The sequence below is a fragment of the Grammomys surdaster genome, unplaced genomic scaffold (genome assembly GCF_004785775.1).
Source record: "Grammomys surdaster isolate TR1022 unplaced genomic scaffold, NIH_TR_1.0 129, whole genome shotgun sequence".
NCBI lineage: Eukaryota > Metazoa > Chordata > Mammalia > Rodentia > Muridae > Grammomys > Grammomys surdaster.
In genome coordinates this window covers 17763454-17789466 of record NW_021604587.1, presented here as the reverse complement: position 1 = coordinate 17789466, position 26013 = coordinate 17763454, and the positions used below count along the sequence as shown (strand labels likewise).

Below are 26013 nucleotides of genomic sequence, written 5' to 3'. Positions count from 1 at the left end.
AAGAAAGAAAGAAAGAAAGAAAGAAAGAAAGAAAGAAAGAAAGAAAGGAAGGAAGGAAGGAAGGAAGGAAGGAAGAAAGAAAGAAAGAAAGAAAGAAAGAAAGAAAGAAAGAAAGAAAGAAAGGGGTGAAGGGAGGAAGAGAGGGGGAAGGAAGGAAGGAAGGAAGGAAGGAAGGGAGGAAGGAAGGAAGGGAGGGAGGGAGGGAGGGAGGGAAGAAAGAAGTTGGGCTGTGGCTCACACCTTTAATCATAGCATTGGGGAGGCAGAGGCCAGTGAATCTTTGTAAGTTCAAGCCCAGCCTGGTCTACAGAACAAGTTCCAGGACATCCAGGGCTACACAGCACAGAGAAACCCTGGCTCAAAGAATAAGAAGGAGGAGGAGGAGGAGGAAGAGGAAGGAAAGAAGGAGGAAGGGAGGAGGAGGAGGGTGAAGAAGAAGAGGAAGAAGAAGGAGGAGGAAGAAGAGGAGGAGGAAGAAGAGGAGGAGGAGGAAGAGGAGGAGGAGGAGGAATAGGAGGAATAGGAGGAATAGGAGGAGGAGGAGGAGGAAGAGGAGGAGGAGGAGGAGGAGGAGGAGGACATTACTAGGCTGTTCCTATAACCCCTGCTCTCACGTGTGTACAGTCTAGTGCATTCCTGTAACTCCTGCTTCTACATACATGCACACCAGGACATTCCTATAACCCTGCCCCCACATGTGTGAACTCCAGGGCAGCCCTATAACCCCTACTCCCACACCAGTCTTTTAAATAAGGTAGAAAACAAAATAGTTACATGTGTGTTGTGCTACCTTTAATATTTGCCTGTTACTTGTTTCTTCGTGTAAATTTGAGTTACTACTGTCATGTGTCTTTTCATTTCAAACAAAAAGATTCCTATTAATATTTCCTGCATGACAAATTTGCTACTGATGAGTCTTCAGTTCTTTTTTTTTTGTTGTTTGTTTGTTTGTTTTTTGTTTTTGTTTTTCGAGACAGGGTTTCTCTGTGTAGCCCTGGCTGTCCTGGAACTCACTCTGTAGACCACTCTGGCCTTGAACTCAGAAATTCACCTGCCTTTGCCTCCCAAGTGCTGGGATTAAAGGCGTGTGCCACCACTGCCAGGCGTTGATATATTTTTGTATTTTTGGAATACAACATCTTGAATTCTCTTTTTTTTTTTAGTTAGTTACATCCCAAATGTTGCCCCTCCCTCCCAGACATCTAGAATTCTTTATACATACTTTCCTTTAGTTCTATAAACATTAAAAATGATGTTTTAAATTATTTATCTAGAAAATCTAACATAGGCTTCTTCGGGGACTGTCATATTGATTGCTTTGTTTATATATGAATCCTCCTTTCCTATTATTTTACACATAACATAATTCTTTGTTAAAAACTAAGCATTTTAGTAATATAATGTAGAACCGCTGGCAATCATATCCCCTAATGGTTATTTTTGTTGTTGTTGCCTATTTTTTGTAGAGGTTATATTTTGTTTTGCAACTTTTCTGGATAGGTTCTCTAGCTTGTATTTTCTATGATGTGCAGTTAACAAAGTTTCTGGTACTACCTTCGTGATCAACTCAATTGAATAGGCTTTTCTGCTCCTTGTTGAAAGGCTCTGTGTGTATCAGGGAACACTGTCATTGCTCTGGCGATTAACAGCTCTGCCTTAGATGTTTCCTCTTGCTTGGACAGGGAGCCAGAGATGACAGTAGACCCCACACCATCCCTGGGCATGTGCCCTTCCTCAAGACAGGCATGGTTTCCTAAGGCTTTCAGAATGTGCTAGAACTTCTTAGAGTCCTCTGTAGAAATCTTATTTCCCAATTCTTTTCTTTTGAAAAATGTTTGGCCAGATTTACTCCCCCCAGACAGTATTACTGTCTCCAGCAGCTAACCAAGATAGGGCTTTTCTCACGAAACAACCTTTGAATTGGATAATAAGTTCTGTGGAGAGGGCTGTTAGGGGCCTCCAGAGTGGTCAAAGAGTGACAACTGCTAGGGAACAGAGCTTGTCAAAGGCTCCTATCCCACCTCGCTCCTCTCTGGCTGCTGCCAGGCTGCAGACTTTGCAGTTCCCATATTTGTGAGGCTTCTGCTTTCCAATCAAGCTGGGGGATGGAAGAGGGCTGTTTAAACATTGATAAGTTCTTATAGAATTCTGATACCTTTCTTGAATAAATGTTACAAAACTTATTAATTTTAAGAGTTGTAAAAATATTAGCTGTACATGATGTTATACAACCTATAATTTTAGCACTTAGGAGGCAGAAATAGGAGAATCAGGGGTTCAAGGTCATCCTTGGCCATATACATATATATGTATATGTATATGTATATGTATATGTATATATCCTTGAACTTCATATATATATATAACCTTGAACTTCACATACATATACACATATACATATGTATATATGAAACTTTGTTAACTACATATCATAGAAAATACAAGCTAGAGAACTGATCCAGAAATATATATATATATTTCAAGGTTAACCTGGTCTACATAAGACCTTGAACAATAACATGTAAACAAAAGAGTTTTTTGGTCGTGACTATTTTTGCCATTGTTTTAATTGCTTTGTGGAAGCACTCTGTGGTTCTCAGTCCTCTCTCTATAGTGGGCATCTTTAACTGAGGATATGACTTTATATGTCTCCTAGTAAAAGTAATTGAGAACTTTGGACCAGCATTCGTCCTATCAAAATGGGGTGTGTGTGTGTGTGTGTGTGTGTGTGTGTGTGTGTGTGTGGTGTACATGGAGAGGCCAAAGGGCAAACTCAAGTGTCATTCCTCAAGAGCAATCCACCTTGTTATTTTTTATATATTTATTTATTTTGTGTATGACTTTTTTCCATGTATGTATATATGTGCACTACATGTGTACCTGGTGCCTGCAGAGATCAGAGTTCCTGGAACTAGAGTTACAGCTAGTTGTAAGCCACCATGTACATGCTAGGAATTGAAGCTGGGTTCTCTGCAAGGGCAACAAGTGTTCCCCCCTTATTATTTTGAGACCGAGGTTTTGCTTTGCTTTTTAAAATGTGGGTGCTAGGAATTGAACCCAGGTACTCATGCTTGCATAAGAACTTTACCAATGGACCCATGTCCCCAGTCCCCATTACAGTAATTTCTGATCCTTTAATTCCATCCTGAAGCAGGCCCTGTGATAAATGTTTGGAAGAAAAAGAGAGATCTAAACACATGATTCATGCTTCCAGAGAGCCCCAACAGAACGTTGGAAAGACAAAATATAATTACTTAAATATTTCGTAATAATGGAAATAATCAGTGAACTTGAAGACAAGTGTGTACTACATAATGATAGGAAATAGAGAGGGGCTGGAGAGATGGCTCAGTGGCTAAGAGCACTGGTTGTTCTTTCAGAGGACCCAGGTTCGATTCCCATCACCTACAGAAAATAACTGTCTATAACTCTAGTCCCAGAAGGTCCAGTGCCCTCTTCTGGCATCCATAGACATAGCACACAGACATACATGTAGGACTAGCCCATGCACATTAAACAGACAGACAGACAGACAGACAGACAGACAGATAAAATTTGAAGAGTAATAGAAAGCAATATAGGATTTTAAGATGCCATGACCCACCGTGGTAGCCAATGCCACACATAAACACTGAAATTGGCTTCTGTGACTGGGCAGTTAACTTTAATCGTATTTAGTCAGAACTAAGATAGACTTAACTTCTTTAAGTTTATTTTATGTGTATGTGTGTGTTCCTGAGTGAATATACATGAACCACATGTGTGTAGGAGTCCAGGGAGATCAAAGGACGTCAGACCCCCTGAATTGTAATTACAGGTCATTGTGAGCCATTATGTGGGTATTGGAAACTGAGCTCAAGTCTTCTGCAAAAGAAGGAAGTGCTCTTAACTGCTGAGCCATCTCTCTAACCCTCCTTAAGTCAGATTTAATAACCACACTCAGATGATTTATCAGACATCATAGCTCTAAGCCTTTAAATAATTGCTTGATTGGCCAGGATGATCCTGCATTTGAGCTGGAGATAGAAGATTCCTTCCGGTTGGGACCTTAGTTCTCTTCTTCTGGCTGTTAGTCATGATCTCTCCTGCCAAGTGGTTGTGCTTGCTGAACAGTGAGTGTTGATACGGTGGCACTGTTGAAGTAGGTCATGTCTTAGCCACCTGGCAGAGGTCAGCCCTAGTCTACTCACAACCTAACCCCTGAGTCAAGTGCAACCTAACAAATATGAGTCAATGAGAAAGGCTTCAGAAGCCCTGGAAGAATCAGCCATATTCCTGATATAGTAGTAAATGCAGTGCTCCTTGTACCACAGTCCCAGGCTAAGCCCACAGTAGCTTCTGCCCTTCCAACCAAATCTATCATGCTGCAAACACAGGTGTCTGCCTTGACCCATTCTGCCCATTCCTTTTGATGATTTGACCTCCTATCGCCTGAGTGAGGGCATCTCCTTTCTCTGCCTAATCCTTTTCATAGTTCAGAGCCTTTGAGGGAGGTAAGAACAAAAGAAGTTTGAGATAAATTTTCCTTATCTGCCCTGGGGATCATGTAGGCTGAAATGTCATAAGGACAAACATCTCAAAGGGACCTCTGCTCTATCAAGGACATGGGGCAACTCTCCCTTTGGAAATTACAGGAGGCTTGGAGATCCATAATAGATATCTATAGTACTGGCTGCTTATAACTTGAATATTATTTTGTTTTAAGTGAACTTGCCTTAGTTACTGTTCTATTACTGTGAAGAGACACCATGACAAAAGCAGCTCATAAAAGAAAGTATTTAGATGGGGTGGTGGTGGCACCTGTGATTTTGAGGCCAGCATGATCTACAGAGTGAGTTCCAGGCTGTCTACACAGAGAAACCCTGTCTCAAAAAACAAAACAAATAAAAAGTATTTAATTAGGGGCTTGCTTACAGTTTCAGAAGGTTAGTCTGTGTAGAGAATCAAGGCAGAAGTTAGACAGACATAGATAGCACTGGAGCAGCAGCTTGGTGTTCACACCTCATTCTCAAGTTAGAGACAGAGACTGCGCCTCATGTGGGCTTTTGAAGGTGAAAGGCCCTCTCCCAGTGACACATCCCCTCCAACAAAGCCACACCACCTAGGCCTTCCTAAATAGTCCAGCAACTGTAAACTAGATATTCCAATGTGTGAGCCTCCAGTGGCCATTCTCATTCAAACCACCACAGATGGGTTATTTGGGGTTGGTGCTCAAACTGCCTTGGATGTCTGGCCATATGAATTGGAGCCGTGCCTCTCTAGTCTGGGTTTCAATCTCTAATTATCGTGAAATAGAGCTGACCGAATGCTCACTTGGTCGGGATGTTAATGAAAAGAAGTACTAGGGGGATAGCTCAGTTGGTAAAGTACTTACTTTGGAAGGACAGAGTCCTGAATTCAATCCCCAGAACCCACACATATTAAGAATGCAGAGATGGGCAGATCCTTGGAGCTTAGTGGCTAACCAGCCTAGCCTTTTTTTTTTCCCAGCTTCAGGCTAGTAAGAGACTCTGACTCAATAAACAAGGTGGATGGCAACTAAGGATGACACCTGAGATTGTCTTCTGGTCAGCACATGCATACATACATACGCATGCGCGCGCACACACACACACACACACACACACACACACACACACACACGAGGAGGAGGAGAAATATCAATGACGTAAAGGAAAGGCTACATGGAGTTAAGTGAGATGTACGAATCCAGTGCCTGCCATAGTATCATGTATCATTTCTCACCTTCTGCCTCCCAACCGGCTTCCCGTGATCATCTTAGACAGCAAAGGTACCTGAGGATAGCAGCAAGAACATTCAGAGTTAAGGGAGAACTTCCCAACTCTAACTAACCATGGCCTTAGAGGAGCAGAAGAATGGTGGCCATTAGCATGTGCTCTGGTCTGAGGCTGGAAGCGTGCCTTTCTCTAGATAGAAAGGGGCTACATCCAGCCTCCTGTCTCTTCCCTTTACCCTGGCTTACTTGACACCTTGCAGAAGATACCTGGCCTCGACAGCATCACTCTACCTGCCTCCCACTTAACTCAAATAGGCGTTGCTAAAGTCTTGTACAAGAACCTAGCTTCCCACCCTTAAGGCTAAGGGACATACCACTTAAGTCTTCCCCTCCCTTTCTATCCCCATGCTACTCATAAGATCACCCTCTTTCTCTATGAGGAGGAAGTTAGTCTAATATCTCACACTCACATAAGATTCTCCCAAGCTAAGGAGACATACAAGAGATGTATGTGTGTATGTGCCTCTCTGTCCATATGGTCACAAACAAGTTTAATCCTCAGACTAGCCACTGTCATTGCACCCCAGCTGGTCCCCAACTTCATATGAAGAACCCAGAGGCCTTCAATTACCAGCCTCTCCACTTCCTCTCCCCTCAGGCCAATCCAGGAAAAGTGGGGTCTCCACAACTCTTCATGGACAGCTGAGGACCTCTTAGCAGTTTCTCCACCCCCTCTCTCCATCTCCTCAGGCCCCATGCCCAGCCCCGAGGTTTGGAGAGCCTAGTAAGTGCCCCATCAACATGTTAATCAAATTACTTAGGAGCTAAAATTGACGCTGTTCATTAATTATACAAGATTATGCTAATTGTGCATGCAAATGCATGCAGGGGAACAGAAGGTGTTCAGGCGCATGGTGGGCCATTAGCATAGAGGATGGGGTGCGGGTGCATTGGCATGCTAATGTATGCGTCCTGGCTATTTATAGTCCCCAGCCCATCTGCACAGCAGCCACCTCTACCCTAGTTGGGGATCCTGGTGGGGAGACTAGGTCCAGGCATGTCAGGTGGCTACCCCTGGAGAGACTCTGTCTTGACTGCTATTGCACACCAAGTTCAGGAAGGAGCCTGGACCACCTCCATGCAAGCCTCAACTATTGCAGCCACCTCCTCATTCATTCTGGCCTCATCTCTTAAGTGTTTGCCCCCCTCCTCTGGAATCAAATTGGTTCTTCCAGCTGTCACGGTCAGTAAGTGAGAACTTCCCTTTGCCCATAGTATCCAAATCACACATGAAATGAAGACGGTCCCAGGCTCTGACCTACCGCTGCCCCTGGGTGCTACTGGACAAGTGTAGCAATCTTGCCACTACTCTGAAAAGCTGTGTTCCCTTTGCCTCCTGCTTCTTCCTGAGGTCCACCAAGACCTCAATGCTCAATTGCAGATGTGAGCTATAGAAACTCTTGTACCCTTGGCAGGCAAGACAAGTTGCTCTTGCACGGAATACTTGGCAAATTGTCCTGCCAAGCCCAACACTGTGTGGTGCTCTTTGAGTTTATCTTGGTTCATGTATTGTAAGTTATTTAAAAATATTGTTCAGAGGCTAGACCTATTGGCACAGGTCTACAATCTCTGCTACTCAGGAGACTAAAGCAAGAAAATCGCAAGTTCAAGGCCAGCCTGAGTAATTGAGCTAGGGATTGGAGCTCAGTGGTAGAGCACTTGCCTAGCGTGCATGAGGTCCCAGATCCAATCCCCAACACTTCCACCGACAGCAGCAAAGGAGAAACTTTCTGGCCTCTAGATCCCCTGTGACTGACATGTAAACAATGTCCAATCAGTCCTTTGGGGTGATGTTTTCAGGAGTAAGGGTTTTCAGCATCTGTAGTGTGGTCCTGAGTTGGGGATGAAGGGCAGCAGACAGGGAAAGCATGGCTCTGAGTGTCAGTCTGCCCTAGAGGCTAGCCTGCTCAAACATAAGGCTTTTAGGAGAAAGATTAGCAGAGGGCCCCTACTCATTGCCCCATCCCAAGCTGTACTGCCACCCTGCATGCAGAAATACATCTGCGGTCCTATACTGTCTTTTGTTCCAAATCTGTTTTCTTTCCCAAGACTTTCATGAGTGCCACCTTATTCTCAACTTGTACATCATTCACTACAATCTCTTTCTAGATCTGCACAATCCAATATGGCAGCAGTAAGCTACATGGAAAAATAGATTTAATAAGTGAAAATGAAATAAAGTTTAAATATTAAGATCCAATCACCATACACCATACATCAGTAGCTGAGTGTGGCTAGTGGATATCATTCTGGAGGAACTGGCACAGCAACGGAAATCTAGACATTCTCTTCTGTGCCCCTGGCTGCCCTGTAGTTGAACGAATCCCGCTTGGCTCTCAGCCCAGGTCTTTGAGTTATTTACCAGCTTTCTCTGAAAAGTGGGCACCATAACTTCAACCTTCAGTAAGTGTCTCAGAATGGGGTGGAGGAGGGGAGAAGAAAAATCCTTAGCTGCGTGGCCTGACCTCTTATCAGATTTTCTAGAAGTAGATCGTGAGATGGGATTTTTGTGAAAGTGGGTTTATGAAGAGATACCTGAGAACATACAAACAAACAAACAAACAGACAGACAGACAACAACAGGGTAAAGGGGACCTGGTAGGGGAGGAGCAGAAGCTTGGCAAGGAAGCCAGACTTCCCAATGCCCTGGAGTGGTGTGAAGTATGAAGGTGTCTAGGCTTGATCTGTCTAGTGATTGTCAATTCGTCGTTGACCGAGGGTTGCTGACAGGGAGGACAGGCTTCTGGCTGGGGATGATTCAAAAGCAGTAGGGCAGCTGTGAGTACTTTACCCGCCAACAGTGAGGACAGTTGGGGTTCAGGCAAGCGCTGCCCAGCTGTGCTGTCCTTGGATGCTGGCCTCAGTGAGGCGCTCACCCCATCCTGCTTTCTGTCCCCAGGGGAATCTCGAATTTAACAGTAGAGTCATTGATTGCCTGAACATTTTCTCATCTATTGTCTCTTTTGGCTGAGGACTGTGCTGGGGTAGATAGATTTCCTGATGCAGTACTGCACCTGTAAGAGCTCATATGTGAGTCCAGTGTTTGTACTTGACGCATACTCAACCCACCCTTGCCTCTTTGTAAGATGAAGAGGCGCCGATTTAATTTCATTCTGAGCTGTTTTTATTTAAAGAAGTAGAAAGTCTTTAGAGAGGTGATTAGGAATACCAGACTAAGTTCTGCTGCAGGAAGGTAGGTGTGCCTCTGAGGCACTCTGATGGTTGGGTTGTTTGGTTAGAGACAAGGTCTCACTATGTAGTTCTGTGTAAACAGGCTGGCCTGGAAATAATGGCGATCTGCCTGCCTCTGCCTCCAGAGTTCTGAGATTAACGGCACGACCCACCTTGTCCTGACTTATTGCAGGCACCCAGGGCAAATTTACTTCCTTCAAATGCTTTGCCAAGTGGTTCACTGCTGTTCGTAGCTCTACTCTGTTGTACTTTGTTTTTAATTACATTTTCTTCCCTTTATTTCTGTTTATTTGTTTTCAAGATAGGGTTTTCTGTGAAGCCCCAGCTGTCCTGGAACTTTCTCTGTAGACTATGCTGGCCTCAAACTCAAGAGATCCTGCCTCTACCTCCTGAGTGCTGGCATTAAAGGCGTGTGCCACCACTGCCAGGTCTTAATTACATTTTCCTAGTACAGAGGATGTTGAACAGAAAAGCAGAATAGATACTGAGCCCCAAAGAGCTTCAAAAATCACCAATCTTAGCTCATCTTGTTTAACCGTTTTTAATCTAGAAATTTTGAAAGCTGCAGACACAACATGCAAAGGCCCCAAACTACAGGCAAATGGAAATATCATATTATAGTTCTACTGCCCCCCACTCCCCACAGCCCATCCCCCACACCCACACAGGACACTTCTCAGGACTGCAGAGTCCAGCCACACCACCTGGACCCTCACATCCAACCTCCAGGGACTTGTCAGCAGCAACAGCTCAGAGACCTAAGCTCTAGACTTACTCTGCTATGTAACTTATTCTTTTTTTGTTTTGTTTTGTTTTGTTTTGTTTTGTTTTGTTTTGTTTTGTTTCGAGACTCACACACCACCTCAGAATTTTGAGAGGATGAAACAAGACAGTGACAGTGATGGCCTGAGCAGGGTGCCAGGCCTTCACTACAGAACTGACTGGGGTGGGTTTGCCTTAGGGTGTTTATATCGCTCCCTCTCTGAAGCGTTTTATTGTCACCTCATATTGGCGTTTGTAGCATTCCAAGGGCAGCTCTTGGGATGTGACCTTTCTCTTAAAGGCATTTCTTGGAGATCCAGATGAAATTGTGTCCCCAGAGCTATCTGTTGCCACCAGTGAGGTTGGCACTGTGTATAGTCCCATGCTTACACTACTGGGGCCTATAGGCTTGGTTTCTTTCCCCTGGTCTGTGGCTCATTTCAGTCAGAGTAAAGGATTTCTCTAAGCTCCCTTCCAGCCCTGTGGAGCTAGGGGCAAGGAATGCTGTACAGATGACACCCCATGCTCTTCCCAGCTATTGGGGTAAAGTGAACTTTCTTCATGATAAGCAGGGATTCATAAATCCTCAATAAAATGCGTATATCTGCCTACCTGCCCCAGGTCCCTGACGGTGTTTTAGATGCTCAGGCCCATGGCCCGAGCATGTGCACTTGTCCTTCCCACCAGGCTTCTGAACCCTCCCCCAGCTCTCAGTCTCCATGTCTGGCCTCTCCAGACATGCCACCCTCCTTCTCCTGACCAGCCTTGAGTGGCAAGAACAGTTATTATGCCAAAGCTCAATCTTTGAGCATGGATGCCCCATTCATAGGAATAGACGTCCCTTCCCCTGAGGATCAGATACGCTTGGGCATTGTTAGTGACATAAATACTCTACAGCAGCGTCATCTAATATAGATATAATGCAGGCTACATGTAAGGTTTTCTGGTTACAACTTCTTTATAAAACAAAAAAAGAATAGGTACCCGGGGTGTGACATACACCTTTAATCTCACCATTAGATGGAGGCAGAGGCAGGTGGGTCTCTGTGAGTTCAAGGCCAGCCTGATCTACAGAGCAAGTGTCAGGACAGCGAAGGCTACACAAAGAAACCCAGTGTCTGTGTGAAAAATAAACAAACAACAATAAAAACAAAAAAAAACCAACAATAGTAGAAGAGATAGAATTAATTGTGATATGTATTTTCTTAAATCCAATGTATCTTAACTATTATTGTTCCTCCAGTGTAATCAAAACAAAAATTACTGAGGTTTGGGTTTTGGAGGGCTACTCATGTAGCCCAGGCTAGCCTTAAACTCACTGTATAGCTGAGGCTAGCCTTGAGCTCCTAATCTTCCTGCCTCTAGCCACTGAGTGCTGAGATTATAGTTATGCACCACCATACCCAGCTATCTCGTGGGTTATTTTATACTCATTTTTTCTAAGTGTTTGAAATCCAATATGTATTTCATACTTGCAGTATATCTCAAATTGAGACTAAGCACATTCCAAGAGGCCAGTGCCACAGAGGACTTAAGAGAACACAGATGTTGGGCCCTACCAGAACTGGATTCAGCAGGTCTATGACCGAGCCTCTGCATTCCGACCAGGTTTCCCTGCAACACCACTGGTCTAGATGTTTTCTGAAACCACTGTTACCGAGACACAGCCCTTAGCTGACCATGTGTGCAGATTAGCACCTGCTCACGGCAGCCACATCTCATCCACATCCCAGGAACCCTTCCTCTCAACGCTACAGGGCTGGGAGCCGGGTACAGTGAGCAAGTGTGGATACCAGGGAAGGACCTGCTGTGTCCACCCGCAACACATACTGCTCGTCATATCACCCATGCAATCTAGCTCCTGGTAAAAGCATGCTGGGGACTGAAAATTAATGAACCAGCCTCTACTCTGTGTGCGTCGGAGCTGATGTGCTACACGTGTGAGTGTGGGACAAGTCGGAGGACTATGGGGCTCTAGGCATCTATACCATGAGATGTCTTAAAGATTGAGAAACGTGTATAAATAGAGTAGCTATAGCCACAGGATGTACTTTTTTAGAGTACCACCCCAGTTTTAGACCCTTAGCTGGTATTTATTAAAATAAGCAGCATGATAAACATGCTTCCCAAATTAGTGGAAGTAAATTGGGGACACTAACCGGATGTCCAGGAAGCCATGCTACCTGCTAAGACCCTCCATGGACTTAGCCCTGCCCTCTACAATTGTAGGACATGTCCAACGATGCTCCCAGAGTCTCACAGGAGCTAAGGTGTACATTCTAGTATTGCCTTTACAATGGTTAGAGTATCTATGGTTACCTTATTGATGGTGTCAAGGCTTCTCACCAAGTATTAGGAAGATGGGAGGCTCAAGTGCCTGCCTGTGTGTTTGTATATACAGTGGCCACTTCACAGCATGGACCGTGCTTTTTTTCCTATTATTATATGTAAAAAAAAGAAAAAGAAAAAGAAATGAGCCACTGCTTATCTGTTTGGTGTGTGTGTGTGTGTGTGTGTGTGTGTGTGGCAAGCATGAATTCCATGTTACCAAGTTTTCAGTATATAATGGATATAAAATCTGTGGGAGGGAATTCTGCCAGAGAGGGTGTCATTCTCACTGACAGAGTTTAAATCATAGACCACACAAGTAGGTAGATTGTTTTCTGTATTCTTGCTATGCACATACCCTGTGTGTTTGTATCGTTTGTAATCTGTGTTTTTTGATTATTTGATTGTTTTGAGACAGGATCTGTCTTTGTAGTCCCGATCTGGAACTTATTGTATAGATCAGGCTAGCCTCAAACTTACAGAGGACTGCCTGCCTCTGCTTCAAGTTCGGGGATTAAAGGGGTACCTCCCCATGCCTGGCCTCATGTCTGATGAGTACAGGTCATATATGAAGTACATGCTTGTGTGATGTCTGCATCTTTGAATAATGATCGTTAAAGCATATGTATCGTGGACGACTGACGCACTGTTTATGCTGAGCACATGTTGTATAGGTGACAGTTACTGTCTGAGGAGAGATGTGATGCATGACAGATGTACCGTGTGTGACGGTCATAGACTATGACAGATACGCATGGAATTTACATTGACTGTATTCAGTATTGGGCATATGTGAGTATATGGTCCATGTGGAATCAGCGTATGTGTGGTACGTATACATTTCGATGAGTATAATTGATGAGTAATAGGTACACACACATATACTGTAGATTTATGATTGGCACATTCTGTGGTGGATATACACTGGGAAGGTGAAGAAACATATGTCTTATAGACAAATAAGCACTGTGTACACCTGTGTACTAAGGTAGTCTTGTGATGGCTCTGTTTGGTCCATCTCAGGCATTCTGTGAGTACATAGCTTGAGATAGGAATGTGGAGTGTGCACCTGGGAGGAGGCACGGCAGAGAATCGTGAACTTCATCTATTTACAGAAGCCCCAGACCCTTGAGCCTCCCAATCCACTGTTTCAGGTTCTTCCTCAAATTCTTTCTCAAATGCAACCAGAACTGCTTGAAGAATGCCGGGAATCCCCGAGACATGCGCCGCTTCCAGGTAGGCTTGGGAAGAGTCCTCTCACCCCATGCAAATGTACCCTTTCCCATAGGTGAAGGGAAAGCCGTGACCCTGCCAGAGCAGGTCTGCCTAGCCCTGTGCCTCAGGCCCGGTGCCTGCTGGGGGCGGGGCAGCTCCATCTCAACTTATGCTGACTGCCAAGGGAGGCTTCATTAGAGTCCCACTTAAGAAGATGCTAATTGTGACATTTTTACATGATTAACGACCCAGGTAATTTGCATAGTGTGAAGCTGAGAACAGCTGCCCTTAGCACATCCCCAACCTGCACACCCCTCCCAGAGCAGGGGGTAGGGAGAAGGCAGCACCGATTTCCTGCCCAGAATAAAGTGGGGGCTCCTGTTGATGGCCTCTGTGACTGACGTCGTGCTCCAACTTTAGGAAGGCATTGCTATCTCCAGACTTGATTGATACTGTAAAGTGTTTCTGTGTGTGCAAAAACAGAGGGTACTCTTTGCCTGAGAGCTATGGCTTTTTCAGAGCTCCCTTGAGGTCAGTTCATCTGGGGGGATGTCACCTGGTTCAGCTGGCCTCAACTATTCCAGTACAACCCCCACCCAGCTGAAACTTCCCTCCCCTAAGGGGACTCTGAATTCCAGCTTCCGGTCACCCATCTTAAGGTCCTAGTTCTCCCTAACAGTGCCCACTCATGGGTCCCAATGGCCCCAGCCAGACTGGTCTCACCTGTGCTCGCAGGTGGTGGTGTCCACGACAGTGAGCGTGGATGGACATGTTCTGGCTGTGTCGGACAACATGTTCGTGCACAACAACTCCAAGCATGGACGCAGAGCCCGACGCCTGGACCCTTCTGAAGGTCAGGACTCCCAGCCCAGCCCCGGCCAGCCTCAGTTTCCACCTTGGTGCAGTCCCTTGACCTGGGTCCTCTCCTACCTCCCAGCTGCCACCCCCTGCATCAAGGCCATCAGCCCCGGGGAGGGCTGGACCACGGGAGGCGCCACCGTCATTATCATCGGAGACAACTTCTTCGACGGGTTGCAGGTCGTGTTTGGCAACGTGCTCCTGTGGAGCGAGGTGGGCCAACCCCTGCCAGTCAGTCTCCCTCTGAGTCTCAGGGCTAGGCCCTCCCCACAGGACTAGACCTGCAGGCCTCCCCTCTTCTCTCACAGCTCATCACTCCCCATGCCATCCGGGTGCAGACACCACCACGACACATCCCTGGGGTAGTAGAAGTGACCCTCTCCTACAAGTCCAAGCAGTTTTGTAAAGGAGCCCCTGGCCGCTTTGTCTACACAGGTAAGCAACCAGGCAACTGAAACAGGGACGAAGAGCTGCAGAGATAGCCCTGGGAGCTCAGGGAACTCAGACACAGTTGCAGGGGTTAACAAAAATCTACAGTTAGCCAGAAGACCCAAGCAGCTAACCCTCATTGCCTCTACACTCCCTCAGCCTTAGCTACTCAGTGATCATTTTCAAAGTCCGTTTCCCTCTTGACCTATGTGTCTCTCCCTTAGTTTCTGGCCCCTTGGCAACAGCTTCTTCCTCAAGTCTTCTCACCAGGGGATATCTTTCCCTCTTGGCCATGTGCTCTAGAGTTCAGGACCTCCTGGAGGATTTTGCTTATTCTTTCCTTTTGTTTTAGTTTTTTTTTTCTTTTTGCCTTTTCATCACAAAGATGCTTCCAAATGGGCTCACTGCTCTCCAAATCTTTCAAGGGTATCTTCGGTCATCCAGGATGCACTCTACATTCACATACTGGTGTGTGTGAACACACACACAGACACACCCTTGTGTAATGCCTTGGTGAACAGTTAGCACAAGGTTCAAGGGAAGGCAATGAAAACTGGGTTCAATCTAACTACTGGTGGGAATCCCCAGGCACTGCCATCTTTGATTCTGCCTCCAGCTGAAGCCACTGGCTTTTTCCTGTATTCACAGAGGCTTGGAGGGATGGGATACCTTCAGGTAGCTCCTTCATAACTTGGACAAGCTGAGCTGCAAACACAGAATGGGTGGGTAGCTGAAGGACCGAGGACAGAGGAAAATCCACATCTGGGAGTATGTGCTGAACTAAGCTAAGGTGTAACTAGAGAGGAACAGGGACTCAGACACTGGTAGCAGGGGACTGGCCAGAGTAAAGCTCAAGAACTTTATGCTTTGGGGAAAAGGAAAGGAAATGAACTAAGTCTAGTAACTGGAAGTGAAGAAAGTAGACCTTTGAGACCAGGGTGGAGTAACGGGGAGAGGAGGGAGGAGAGCCAGAGACTGGCTGAATACTTCCTCCTCCTGAGCCCAAGGTTTTCATGGATCCCTTTCCTGAGGTGCATGCAAACCTTAATAGTTACATGTTGCTGAGAAACTACCTGATCCGTGGTAAAGATTGTTAACGGTTGTTTTTGTTTGTTCGTTGGTTTTTTTTTTTTTAATGACAAACGGATATGACCAAATGCAAAAAATTCTGAGTCCTGCCCCTAGGAATACAGAGTGTATGTGCGTGTGTGTGTGTGTGTGTGTGTGTGTGTGTGTGCCAAGCTTGGCACAGAGCCTGGCCTAGTAAATATTTGTTGAATTAATTCTAACCAAATAAATGAAGAAACTGAGAAGACTCCCCTGATGCTCGCTGATACATGGGAGCAGGTTTTTCTGGGTTGGGCTTGGTGGATCTGAGCTCTGCTCCGGGAGGGGTGTCCTCCAAATATTGCCGTTCTCTCTAGCCCTGAATGAGCCTACCATTGACTACGGATTCCAGAGGCTACAGAAAGTCATTCCCAGACACCCTGGAGACCCTGAGAGGCTGCCCAAGGTACTCAGAGGGATGGGTCAGGAAAAGGGATGTCCTGTGGTGCGGAAACCCTTCTCAGGCCCTTGTGTGACCCTAAGGGCTGCCCCTTGGTTCTGTCTCCTCCCCTGCCCTAGGAAGTGTTGCTGAAAAGGGCAGCTGACTTGGCGGAGGCCCTGTATGGAGTGCCCAGCAGTAACCAGGTATGGCGCCTCTGCCCGCCTCCCAGCGCGAGGGGCCGGGGCTCTGATCCTGCGCCTGCCGCTGCCCCGGCCGTGCCCCGTTCTTGTCTTCGCAGGAGCTCCTCCTGAAACGTGCGGCGGACGTGGCCGAGGCTCTGTACAGCGCCCCACGCGCGCCTGCACCACTCGGACCCCTGGCCCCCAGTCATCCGCACCCTGCCGTCGTGGGCATCAACGCCTTCAGCAGCCCTCTGGCCATCGCCGTTGGGGATGCCACACCGGAGCCGGGTGCGTGTCGCAGCCCTTGCCCTCAATAGCGGTGCAACAGAAGAGCCTTGCGCTGCCAGATCGGTTAACAGCCACTCTTCCACAGGCTATGCCCGTAGCTGCGGCAGCGCATCTCCCCGGTTCGCGCCCAGCCCTGGCTCTCAGCAGAGCAGCTATGGCAGTGGCCTTGGAGCCGGCCTCGGTAGCTATGGCGCGCCCGGTGTGACTGGCCTTGGCGTGCCCGGGTCCCCTAGCTTCCTCAATGGCTCCACTGCAACCTCACCTTTCGCCAGTGAGTGTCCCCAGCCCACAGGAAGCGCGCACGCGGGGGTAGGGGTCAGCCCGGGGAATGCAGAATGGACTCAGCCCTGCCTTCAGCCCATCCTGGGGTGTGGACTTCAGTTCCTGCCTTATGCGTGTGGACCCTGGCCTAGCCATGGAGAGCCCTTAGTCCTCCTTTCGTATGGCCACTCCTTGGTTTTGGACCTTAGCATCACGGGGAGCCCCGGGATCCTGGGGCCAAACTTTTTGCACCATAAGCCCTATTTGCTGACCCCAGTTGTACACATCACTTCTAGACCTTCCATGATTGTGAAACTGCCCTTAATTAGGGGGACCTGTGCTGAAACCTGGTGGACAGCAACCTTTTGGGCCTTCACCGGGACTTCGGGAGGAGGCTGGCGGCCCCTGCTGGAAGCCTAAGGAACCTCTAGAGACTTGGGCTTCCAGCGCCTGGCAATCCCCAGGGATGTGTGGCTCTGGGTTTCAGAAGCATTTCCTGGGGCAGGGAAACACAGGGGTTCCCTAGGAGCGTGGTGGGGTGGGCCCTGGAGGAGCTTCCTCACCTACTGGACACTCTTATTCCTGTCCCATCCTTCTGAGTATCTTGAGCAGCCTCTCAGGTTCTCCCAGATGGTTCAGGCAAAACAAGAGAATCCCCTGTGATCAGAGCTGGATTCAGAATTGAGTATCTTAGCCAGGAGCTTTCAGACATTCAACAAGTTACACCCACGAACCCAAGTTCTTCTCAGTAAATCAGAATCACCACCACCCCCTGCTTCAGGTGGCTCTCTTACCTGAATATGCCACTGAGCATAGAAAGCCAGACAAAATTCAAAAAGAGTGTATGATTTTTCAGGCACAACCCAAACTGTAGGTGCTAACCGACTTCCCTCTGTCATCTTGGGTTAAGGCAGTTTCCTTGGATGGATGGATGGATGGATGGATGGATGGATGAATAGATGGATGAATAGATGGATGAATAGATGGATGGACAGTGGATTTTTATGCTTTATCATTTTGCACTGCCTGTCAGTCCCTTGCAATACCAACAGTTACTCAGCAGATGCTTATATACACATCTGGTCATAAAATACTAGGCTTGGCAGACCCTGTTCAACCCTTCTCACCAGCAAAAACCTCTCTACGGTCACAAGAGAGGCTGTCCTTCAAGGCCTGGGGCACTACTAAGTCTGTCCACAGGGGAGCTTGTGGCTTTACCTGCAGGTTCCTCACTTCTGCCTCCCCTGGTTTTCATTACCTGACAACTTGACTAGTCACCTGCCTAGCTTTCCTTACGAGGGTGCTATTCTTACAGGCTATGAACCTGGCCTGGCACTTACTCTGACCTTGACTCGACTTGTAAAACCCAAGATCCCACTAAGCCAGAGTCCACACAGGCTATAGCTTTCTTGTGTCCCTCCCAAAGCCAGTCTCTCCTGGACTTAGCCCAGGATCAGGCCCCACGGCTCCACATCCCTTCAGCTCTGAGACAGTTGGCCTCACAGCCTCTTTCTAGGTTTGCCTTGTGTTTGGATGGCTCATCCTTTCCCAGAGACACAACAGCACTGGGCAGCAATGACAGCTGCCCCAGTGCACAGTCGATCCTGGGTCACCCATTCAACACGATCAGAACTCCCAGAGGTGCTTATGCCCTGCTTCACCATCAGCAGGGACATTCTGGGCTCTATACAGGCCTGTTCCCATCTCAGAATATGCTTATCCAAGTCCACATCCATTCCCTGAGTGCAGGGTGCTTTGTGACACCGTAGCAGTGTGACATTCTCATTGAGTTTGCAAAGGTGTCCCTAAAATGTCATCAGAATTGTCCTAGCCAACCAATCAGTATTAGTTATTAGCAAGTCTAGAACTTCATAATTCTGCAAAATGTGGCTATGTGGCTACCTTAAGATATATATATATATATATATAGATAGATAGATAGATAGATAGATAGATAGATAGATATAGATATAGATATAGATATAGATATAGATATAGATATAGATATAGATATAGATATATAGATATAGATCTCCATTCATTGGTGTAAAGCACTTCATTATGTCCAGGGATATATGGAAAATGTCCAGGAAATGCTAGCACTGAGCATTTCCTTCAAGGCAATGGTGACCATGGGCTAAGGACATTTAGGATAGGGTAGCGATTGCAGTCATTTTTATATCAAAAGTCATAGAATGGTTGGTTCTGATGTCAAAAGCCTTCTCAGGCCACAGGTTTCACAGGAAGTCTGTACCTGCAGCTCATTGCCTGCCGGTTGAGAGGTAGAGAGGTAGAACTGAGAGGCCCTAAACAGGCGCTTGAGCAGATGCAGGAGGCTTCCAGGGTCCAACTGGAGATGACAGGGACTTGAGTCAAAGTGGAAAGAAACAGTGTCCATGGGTAGGGAGGATAAAGTGTAGGAAATGCTAGGTAGGAATGCTCTTTCGGAGAGGAAGTTTGGGTGCTTGTGTGGCAGTCATTACGTCAGAGGCTACATATACACCAAGACTTCATTCCTAGCTATTTACTCCAACTTTGCTGTGACCCTTGAACTTTGCTGTTAGCCTTGGCAATACACACTCATAAGCATTTCAGAATTCCAGTGGTTTTCGGCAGGAATTCCTATCTTTCCCTCTCTGTCTTATCTCCGGTTGTTGGGAGCATTTCCCACTGTTTGTTTTCACTGAGACTGATCCTGTCATTTCCATCCCTTGATTGTGATGTCCAAAACTCCCAAAAAAGGCAAGGACTGGTCCAGGGCCCAGAGGCTCCCAGTTTACCTCTAAACATTACCCTGTAGTGGTCTTCTTAGGACCCTCGCATCCTAGGGAGGCCTGAGCCTGCAGCCTGGTCTACAGGGACTCACTGCCCACGTGACACCCCAACCCTGCTGCTCACTCTGGTGCTGTCTCCCTGTTGTGTCTCCCACTGCCTTCCTTGCCGCACCTGCCCCTTCCTCGCCCCGCCCCGGAGTCATGCCCTCTAGTCCCCCGCTGGCGGCTGCCTCCTCCATGTCCCTTCCGGCCGCCGCCCCCACCACCAGCGTCTTCTCCTTCTCGCCTGTCAACATGATCTGCGCTGTCAAGCAGAGGAGCGCCTTCGCCCCTGTGCTGCGCCCACCCAGCTCCCCGTCGCAGGCCTGCCCCAGAGCCCACAGAGAGGGGCTTCCAGGTGAGCAATCATGGCTGCCTCTCAGTAACCGGAGGGAAGGGCTTACTCCATCTGGATGTCACCAATGTCCCATGCTGTTGACCAGTTGCTTTTGCCCAGCAAGAGGCTCTGTGGGGGTCTAGGAAGGCCCAGCTGGACTCTTCTTCCTCAAACCTTAAAGCTTGAAGTGTCCTGGCCTTTGTCTAGATCTGCTCAACTGACCACTTGGCTAAGAAGATTGAAATCCCACTTGGAAAAGGTCCCAGTAGTCCAGCCCTGTTCAATCGAGCCCAGAGCAAATCCCCAACCCCAAGAGCTGAAAGAACCTTTCCTGTGTCCACCAGAGGGACATAACACATTGAGACTAGGTCATCTAATGAACAAGAGGGCACTGACCTTCGATAAGGTTTAGCCTAGCTTCTCCTTTCCTGGTGTGCAGGAATTAAGAACACGTTACCTGTGTCTGGGTAGTGAGCGGGTTGCTCTCTGACTTCACACACAGGCAGCAGATATTTCTAGCTCACAGAACTTTCTCCACATGGTAGATGGTGGTGGGGAAGGAGCTAGGAGTAACTGGGTGTAGGTAGAGCAAGTCCCAGTTGGGAGGGATAGCTGGGAGCAGGGCTAGATGAGGTCGCCATCTTTGAGAGACTTGCCCTTATGAAGCTACAGGATGTCTGGAAGGATCTCCCGGGACCCAAACCAGAGCTTAGCACTTAGCCCAGCACCTGGCTTGGCATTTACTCCACACCTGGTGCTTAATAACTAGAGGTTAAATTTTTAGGTAAGTGTTGTGTCAGAAGGCCCCTTTTAAATACAGAAGCCTCTAAAAGGGTTCAGTGCAGTTTGATGGAGAGCTGAGCTGACAGAGGCTGGGGTAGAACATACCTCCCTACAGGATAGCCTCCCAGATAATCAGTCTTCATCAGGTAAACGGTGATATTTATTCAGTTTTTGATAAACTGAGATATACCGTGAATCTTCTAGAAAACAAATTTACTAGAGCACAAAAATTATTTATTTGTTTTGTTTTGTTTTGTTTTGTTTGAGACAAGGTTTCTCTACATAACCCTGGCTGTTCTGGAACTCACAGAGAGGTTCACCTGCCTCTGCCTCCAAAGTTCTGGGATTCAAGGAATATAGCACCATGTCTGGCATAAAATTTATTTTAAAAAAAGAGCATCTAGACATTAGTTCCTGGGGGTATCTTTGAGGTTCAGGGAGAGACACCCATGTGGTTTCCTAAATCTGATGTGGTTTGCTGAGGCCAAGATAGAGTCATGGAGGCAAGACTGCTGTACTAGGCCCATGGTCATCCTTTAGCCCAATGAAGTGACAGTTGGAAGACTGTAAACAGTCCCCCGAAAGGCCTCTGAGCCCTTAGGTTCTCTTCATGATAAGCTTTGGGTACACAGAAAGAGTGTAAAGCCCTCCTCAGGGCCTGGGAAACAGTTAAAGGTGGTAGAGATATACAGCAGCCAGAAGATCCACCTGACCACTGGGAAAATGGCTGTAGTTCAGGGTGGCCCAGTAACCCACTGTGGTCCAGAAAAGTTTTGCTGTAGATTTTTGCTTACTCTGTAGGTAGAATAGGCTCTTTCCCTCTAGAGCCCACTGCTCTGGACAATCCAGGCAGATCTGAGATGGTTGTTTAACCATCTCAAATGACAAACTTTTATACAGGGTAAGAGGGCAAGGAGACTGGTTGGTAAGCCATCTGCAGGATGAACTGCTGTCAAAGAAGGCCTTGCCCAAGTAGGATTTGAAGGATAATTCCTTTTCTACTGCAGGAGGCTTCAGGAAGGTCTGTGGAGAGAGAAGCTGGGGTGTAGAAACCCATATGCAAAGTATTAGAAGATAAGTCATGCACATATATGTCAAAACCCTAACTTATGAATGAGCCAGCAGGTGACAAAGTGATTGAAAGAGTACACGAGGACGTGGGGGGTTGGTCAGAGTTTAAAACTATTAAGCATGAGGTCCAGAGTTTTGATCCCCAAACACACAGAGAGGCTGGGTGGGCCTGGCAGCCTGTCTGTAATCTCAGGAGGATGGAGTTGGGGATCCCTAAAGCAAGCCAGCTAGTGAGAGTAGCTATACTGAATCAGTGAGTTCTGGGTGTCATTGAAAAAAGATCTGGCTCAGCCTCACTGAATAAGATGGAGGAACAATTGAGGGTGATTCCTAACACCAGTGTGTGTGTGTGTGTGTGTGTGTGTGTGTGTGTGATGTAATGCACATATATGCAATTACACATTCATGTGCTCACATGCATGTAACACACACACACACACACACACACACACGAGAATGGATGATAAAAGTCAGTGAAATAAGAAATATCAATAAAGTTGCCCAGAGTAGACTGGCTCTCTAAGGCAGTAGTAAACTTGCCTATATAGAGATTTTCCTTCCTTCCTTCCTTCCTTCCTTCCTTCCTTCCTTCCTTCCTTCCTTCCTCCCTCCCTCCCTCCCTCCCTCCCTCCCTCCCTCCCTCCCTCCCTTCTTTCCTTCCTTTGTTGACTTTTCAGACAAGGCCTCCTTGTAGCCCAGGGCAGCCTCAAACTCATTACACCGGTGCTCTATTAACTTCCAAGAATATCTTTCTATTAATCAGAAATCTCCTCCAAGCCAGGCATGAGGACTCACGCCTTTAAACTCAGCACTCTGGAGGCAATTGAGGTCTCTGAGGCTATCCTGGTTTACAGAGCTAGAAAATTGCAGAACAGCCAGGGCTGCATAGTAAAATCCTGTTTCAAGCAAATGTAAGAGTCTCATCCAAGCTAAGTCAACTCAACGGTTTGTTAGCTATTGCTCCAAGATGACTTTAAAAGACTAATATGTGCATAGTCCTAGCTGGCATAATAGTACTTGATGATAAGTCTCAGATCAGGAAGGCCTCCAGTTCAAAACCAGCCTGGGTTACATAGCAGGACTCTTTCTCAATTTCCACACCCTAAAAGATACAGCCCCTCTGTTTTGGTCTTATTTCCAACTCTTGGGTAATTTGTCTTAAGAGGTTTATGCAGCTTAAAATATCAGAGATAGGGAAGACCGAGGACTGAAGACTCCTGCCAGCACACGGAAAGAGCTCAGCAGGGTGGGAGCTAGTGACATGGTGTATTTCTCACCTGTGTGTGGCAGACAGGATGCTGTACTGGTGCTCCTGGAAGCTACCTTTTCCTTACTGCCCTGGTTCTCACCCGTCTGCTTCCTCACCTTGGTATAGACCCTGAAGAAAGTATGTCTGAGCTCAGGAGAGGGGTTGGTGAGCATAGTATCTGCTCTACAAATCCGAACGCCTGAGTTCAGACACCTATCTTTCACATAAAGGCTGAGTGTTCTGGAACACACTGTAACTCCCAGCCCTGGGGCAGACAGGCAGATACCTCAGGCTCACTGGGCAGCAAGCCAACCTGGAAAACAGTGGCAAGTTCCAGTCTCAGTGAGTGACCCTGTCTCTAAAATAAAGTAGAGGAAGACACCCAGAGCCAGCTTCTGCCCTTCAACATACACATGCACCGGTGAGTCCACATGCACACACAACCTACACACAGAGCCACAGGGAGAGAGAGGAGAAGGAAGAGCACAGCCTAGAGAGAAACCCAGAAGTCAGGGGAAGGAAATCAAGAGTGAAGGCTGTCTCTCATCCTGAGAGACCTGAGGGGTCCCCCTCACCTTTCCATTCATAGTGCTGGCCTCAAACAAGTGCCAGAGAGATTTGACAGCCTGTAGGAAATGTTATATATCCTGCCTTCTATCTTCAGCCTAGAAAACAGGCAGGTAAAATCTCCAGGCCACAGAGGTTTATTTGGTGTTTATTTGGTCTCTCCTTGGTGCCCACAGACCAGCCTTTTGAAGATACTGACAAGTTCCACTCTGCAGCCCGGGGACTCCAGGGCCTGGCATACTCCTAATTATGGTAGGTGTCCACTGGGCCTTTCCCTTTCATCTGGCCCTGGAGTGAGTTTAGCAGGATTGGGTAGTTGGAGTCCAAGTCTTCCTTTCTTATGCCTGTCTAGATAGCTGACCACAGAACATGCTGAGAGAAACGGCTGCCTATCTCCCTGCAGCCAGCCTCCCTCTAAGACTCTCTTCTCTCCTCTCCCCACCAGGTCTGCAGGTGCTGTCCCCAATGAGGCTGGACTGGAGGCCTTTCTGGATTCACATCTTTGGCCGGATGGCAACACAAACAGATTTAGGATCAGGACTTTGGGAGGACCTCAATCCCTGGGATACACAGGGAGAGGCCTTCACCTCTGTGCTGGAGGCCCCCTCATACCTACAGACCCTCATACTTACCTCTTAGAAGGGGTACATTAGAAGCCCAGCACTGTGAGGATCCTCTTGGCAGGAGAGCATCATAGGGAGGTATTGGGATGCTGAGCCTTACTATTGGATTGGTTCCTCTATAAGAGATGGATTTTGTGCAAACCAGAGATGTTGGTAAGATGAGCAAGAACTGGGAACTGTGGGAAAGAGGACAGCTCAGGGAGAGGTCATCTAGAGAGGCCCTGTTTGCATCTAAACAATCACACCTGACCTAATAGCCACCTTCTCTCCTGTGAGCAAGGTGTCTAGCAGTCTCAGGAGGCCCATTCAGGCTCCCATGGAGCTGCCCACAAGCCAGTGGACCCCAATGGCTACCTTCACTTCCTCTGAGAGTAGCACATCCATGCTAATCCTATCCCATCTCCCTGTGGGGGTGTTAGGCATGGAAGATGCATACAAAGGCCTCCTGGATTTTGACTCTGACCCCAATGGATGTTTCATGAACTTTGTCCCCCTACCACCACGCACCCAACTCTAGTTGGCCCCAAAGAACAGCCTGGCTGTGCCTTGGTGGCCTCACACTCTGAAGAGTTTGGACAAAATGGAACAATAAAACCAGATGCAGGTGGCCATGTGGCCTCTCGCGCCTGCTTTCTTCGTCTGCTTTTCTTAGTGGCTCTGTAGATCTCTGAGGGCTTCTTTGGTCCCTGCCTCTGGACAACTTTGTGTCTCAGGGTTTTAAATCATTTCCAGTGATCAGCTTAGGAATTAGCCTCTGCTTTGTTCTTCTGGATGGATTTAGTCCCAACAGTGTTGGCCGAGGCATGATCAGGAACTTAGAACTTGGTATCCTGTTCGTCTGGCTATGACCAAGATGAAGGTTGCCGGGCATTTGTGGGAACTGAGGCAGAACAGGTTAAATCTAACCTAGATGTGTAGGGGTTCAGATGTGAAATCCCGTTTCAGAGGCTAGAGGACCTACCTGGGCTGTGGGCAGCTTATGGGTCCCAGGATGCCCCTCTGAGTCACACTTCAAACCCCTCTTGCCTCCTCCCAAGACCCAGATCACTTTTGGCTTTACCTGCTTAAAAGGAGCATAGTAAAAAAAAAAAAATGTCCTTGGCCTATTCACCCATCCAGAGCCCTAGAAGACTCGCAGACCCCGAGGCCCTGGGTAAAGTCAGGTTTTCTCTTTCTGAAAGCCATTAAAAAAAAAAAAAAAAGAATCCATCATCCAGTGAGTCCAGTGCCCAATCTGAACTTTGGGCATTTGGAAGCCTTGTCTAATCAACCCCACACTCATGCCTTGCAGCCTTCTGGGAAAACATGCTTGCCAAAGTGGGTGGGCTGGCCTTGTTCTTAGAGGTCTCCACTTCTTTCTCTGGTATTCTTGGACAGAATCTAGGATTCCTTACACCTGAGATGCATGGTTGATGTCATCTTGCCCTCAGTGCTTAGCCTCCCCTGTTGTCCCTGATGGAAGCCCACATGATAGACAAGCAAAGCTTATCCACCCAAGCCTGTTCCATTCAACTACAAGTCTTTTCTTGATGTGCAGAGCCTTCCAAAGCCAGCCCTCTGCAGACTCTAATCTGGAGACAACTGATAACTGGATGATGGTTATGCTCTGGACCTCCAAATGGGCCAGGTGCCATGATCAATATAAAATGAGATGATATCTAACTGTCCTTGTTGGTCTCACCTTAGTACTTAAGCACCACTTGAGTATACATGATCTCTCTTACACACACACACACACACACACACACACACACACACACACACACACA

General features: G+C 47.2%; 1 protein-coding gene across 2 annotated transcripts in view; it reads left to right on the top strand.

Moving 5' to 3' along the window:
- Ebf4 (EBF family member 4) overlaps positions 1–24888 on the top strand; it is a 72153-nt gene extending 47265 nt beyond the window's left edge. For both annotated transcript variants that reach the window (XM_028755372.1, XM_028755364.1), the window contains 11 exons: positions 13234–13315; positions 14030–14147; positions 14232–14365; positions 14461–14587; positions 16006–16094; positions 16208–16273; positions 16369–16540; positions 16626–16811; positions 19775–19972; positions 23798–23873; positions 24067–24888. In XM_028755372.1, coding sequence (XP_028611205.1) covers positions 13234–13315; positions 14030–14147; positions 14232–14365; positions 14461–14587; positions 16006–16094; positions 16208–16273; positions 16369–16540; positions 16626–16811; positions 19775–19972; positions 23798–23868 — 1243 coding nt within the window. In that variant the 3' untranslated portion in view covers positions 23869–23873; positions 24067–24888. The remainder of the gene's footprint in view (positions 1–13233; positions 13316–14029; positions 14148–14231; positions 14366–14460; positions 14588–16005; positions 16095–16207; positions 16274–16368; positions 16541–16625; positions 16812–19774; positions 19973–23797; positions 23874–24066) is intronic.
- Positions 24889–26013: the final 1125 nt, after the last annotated feature.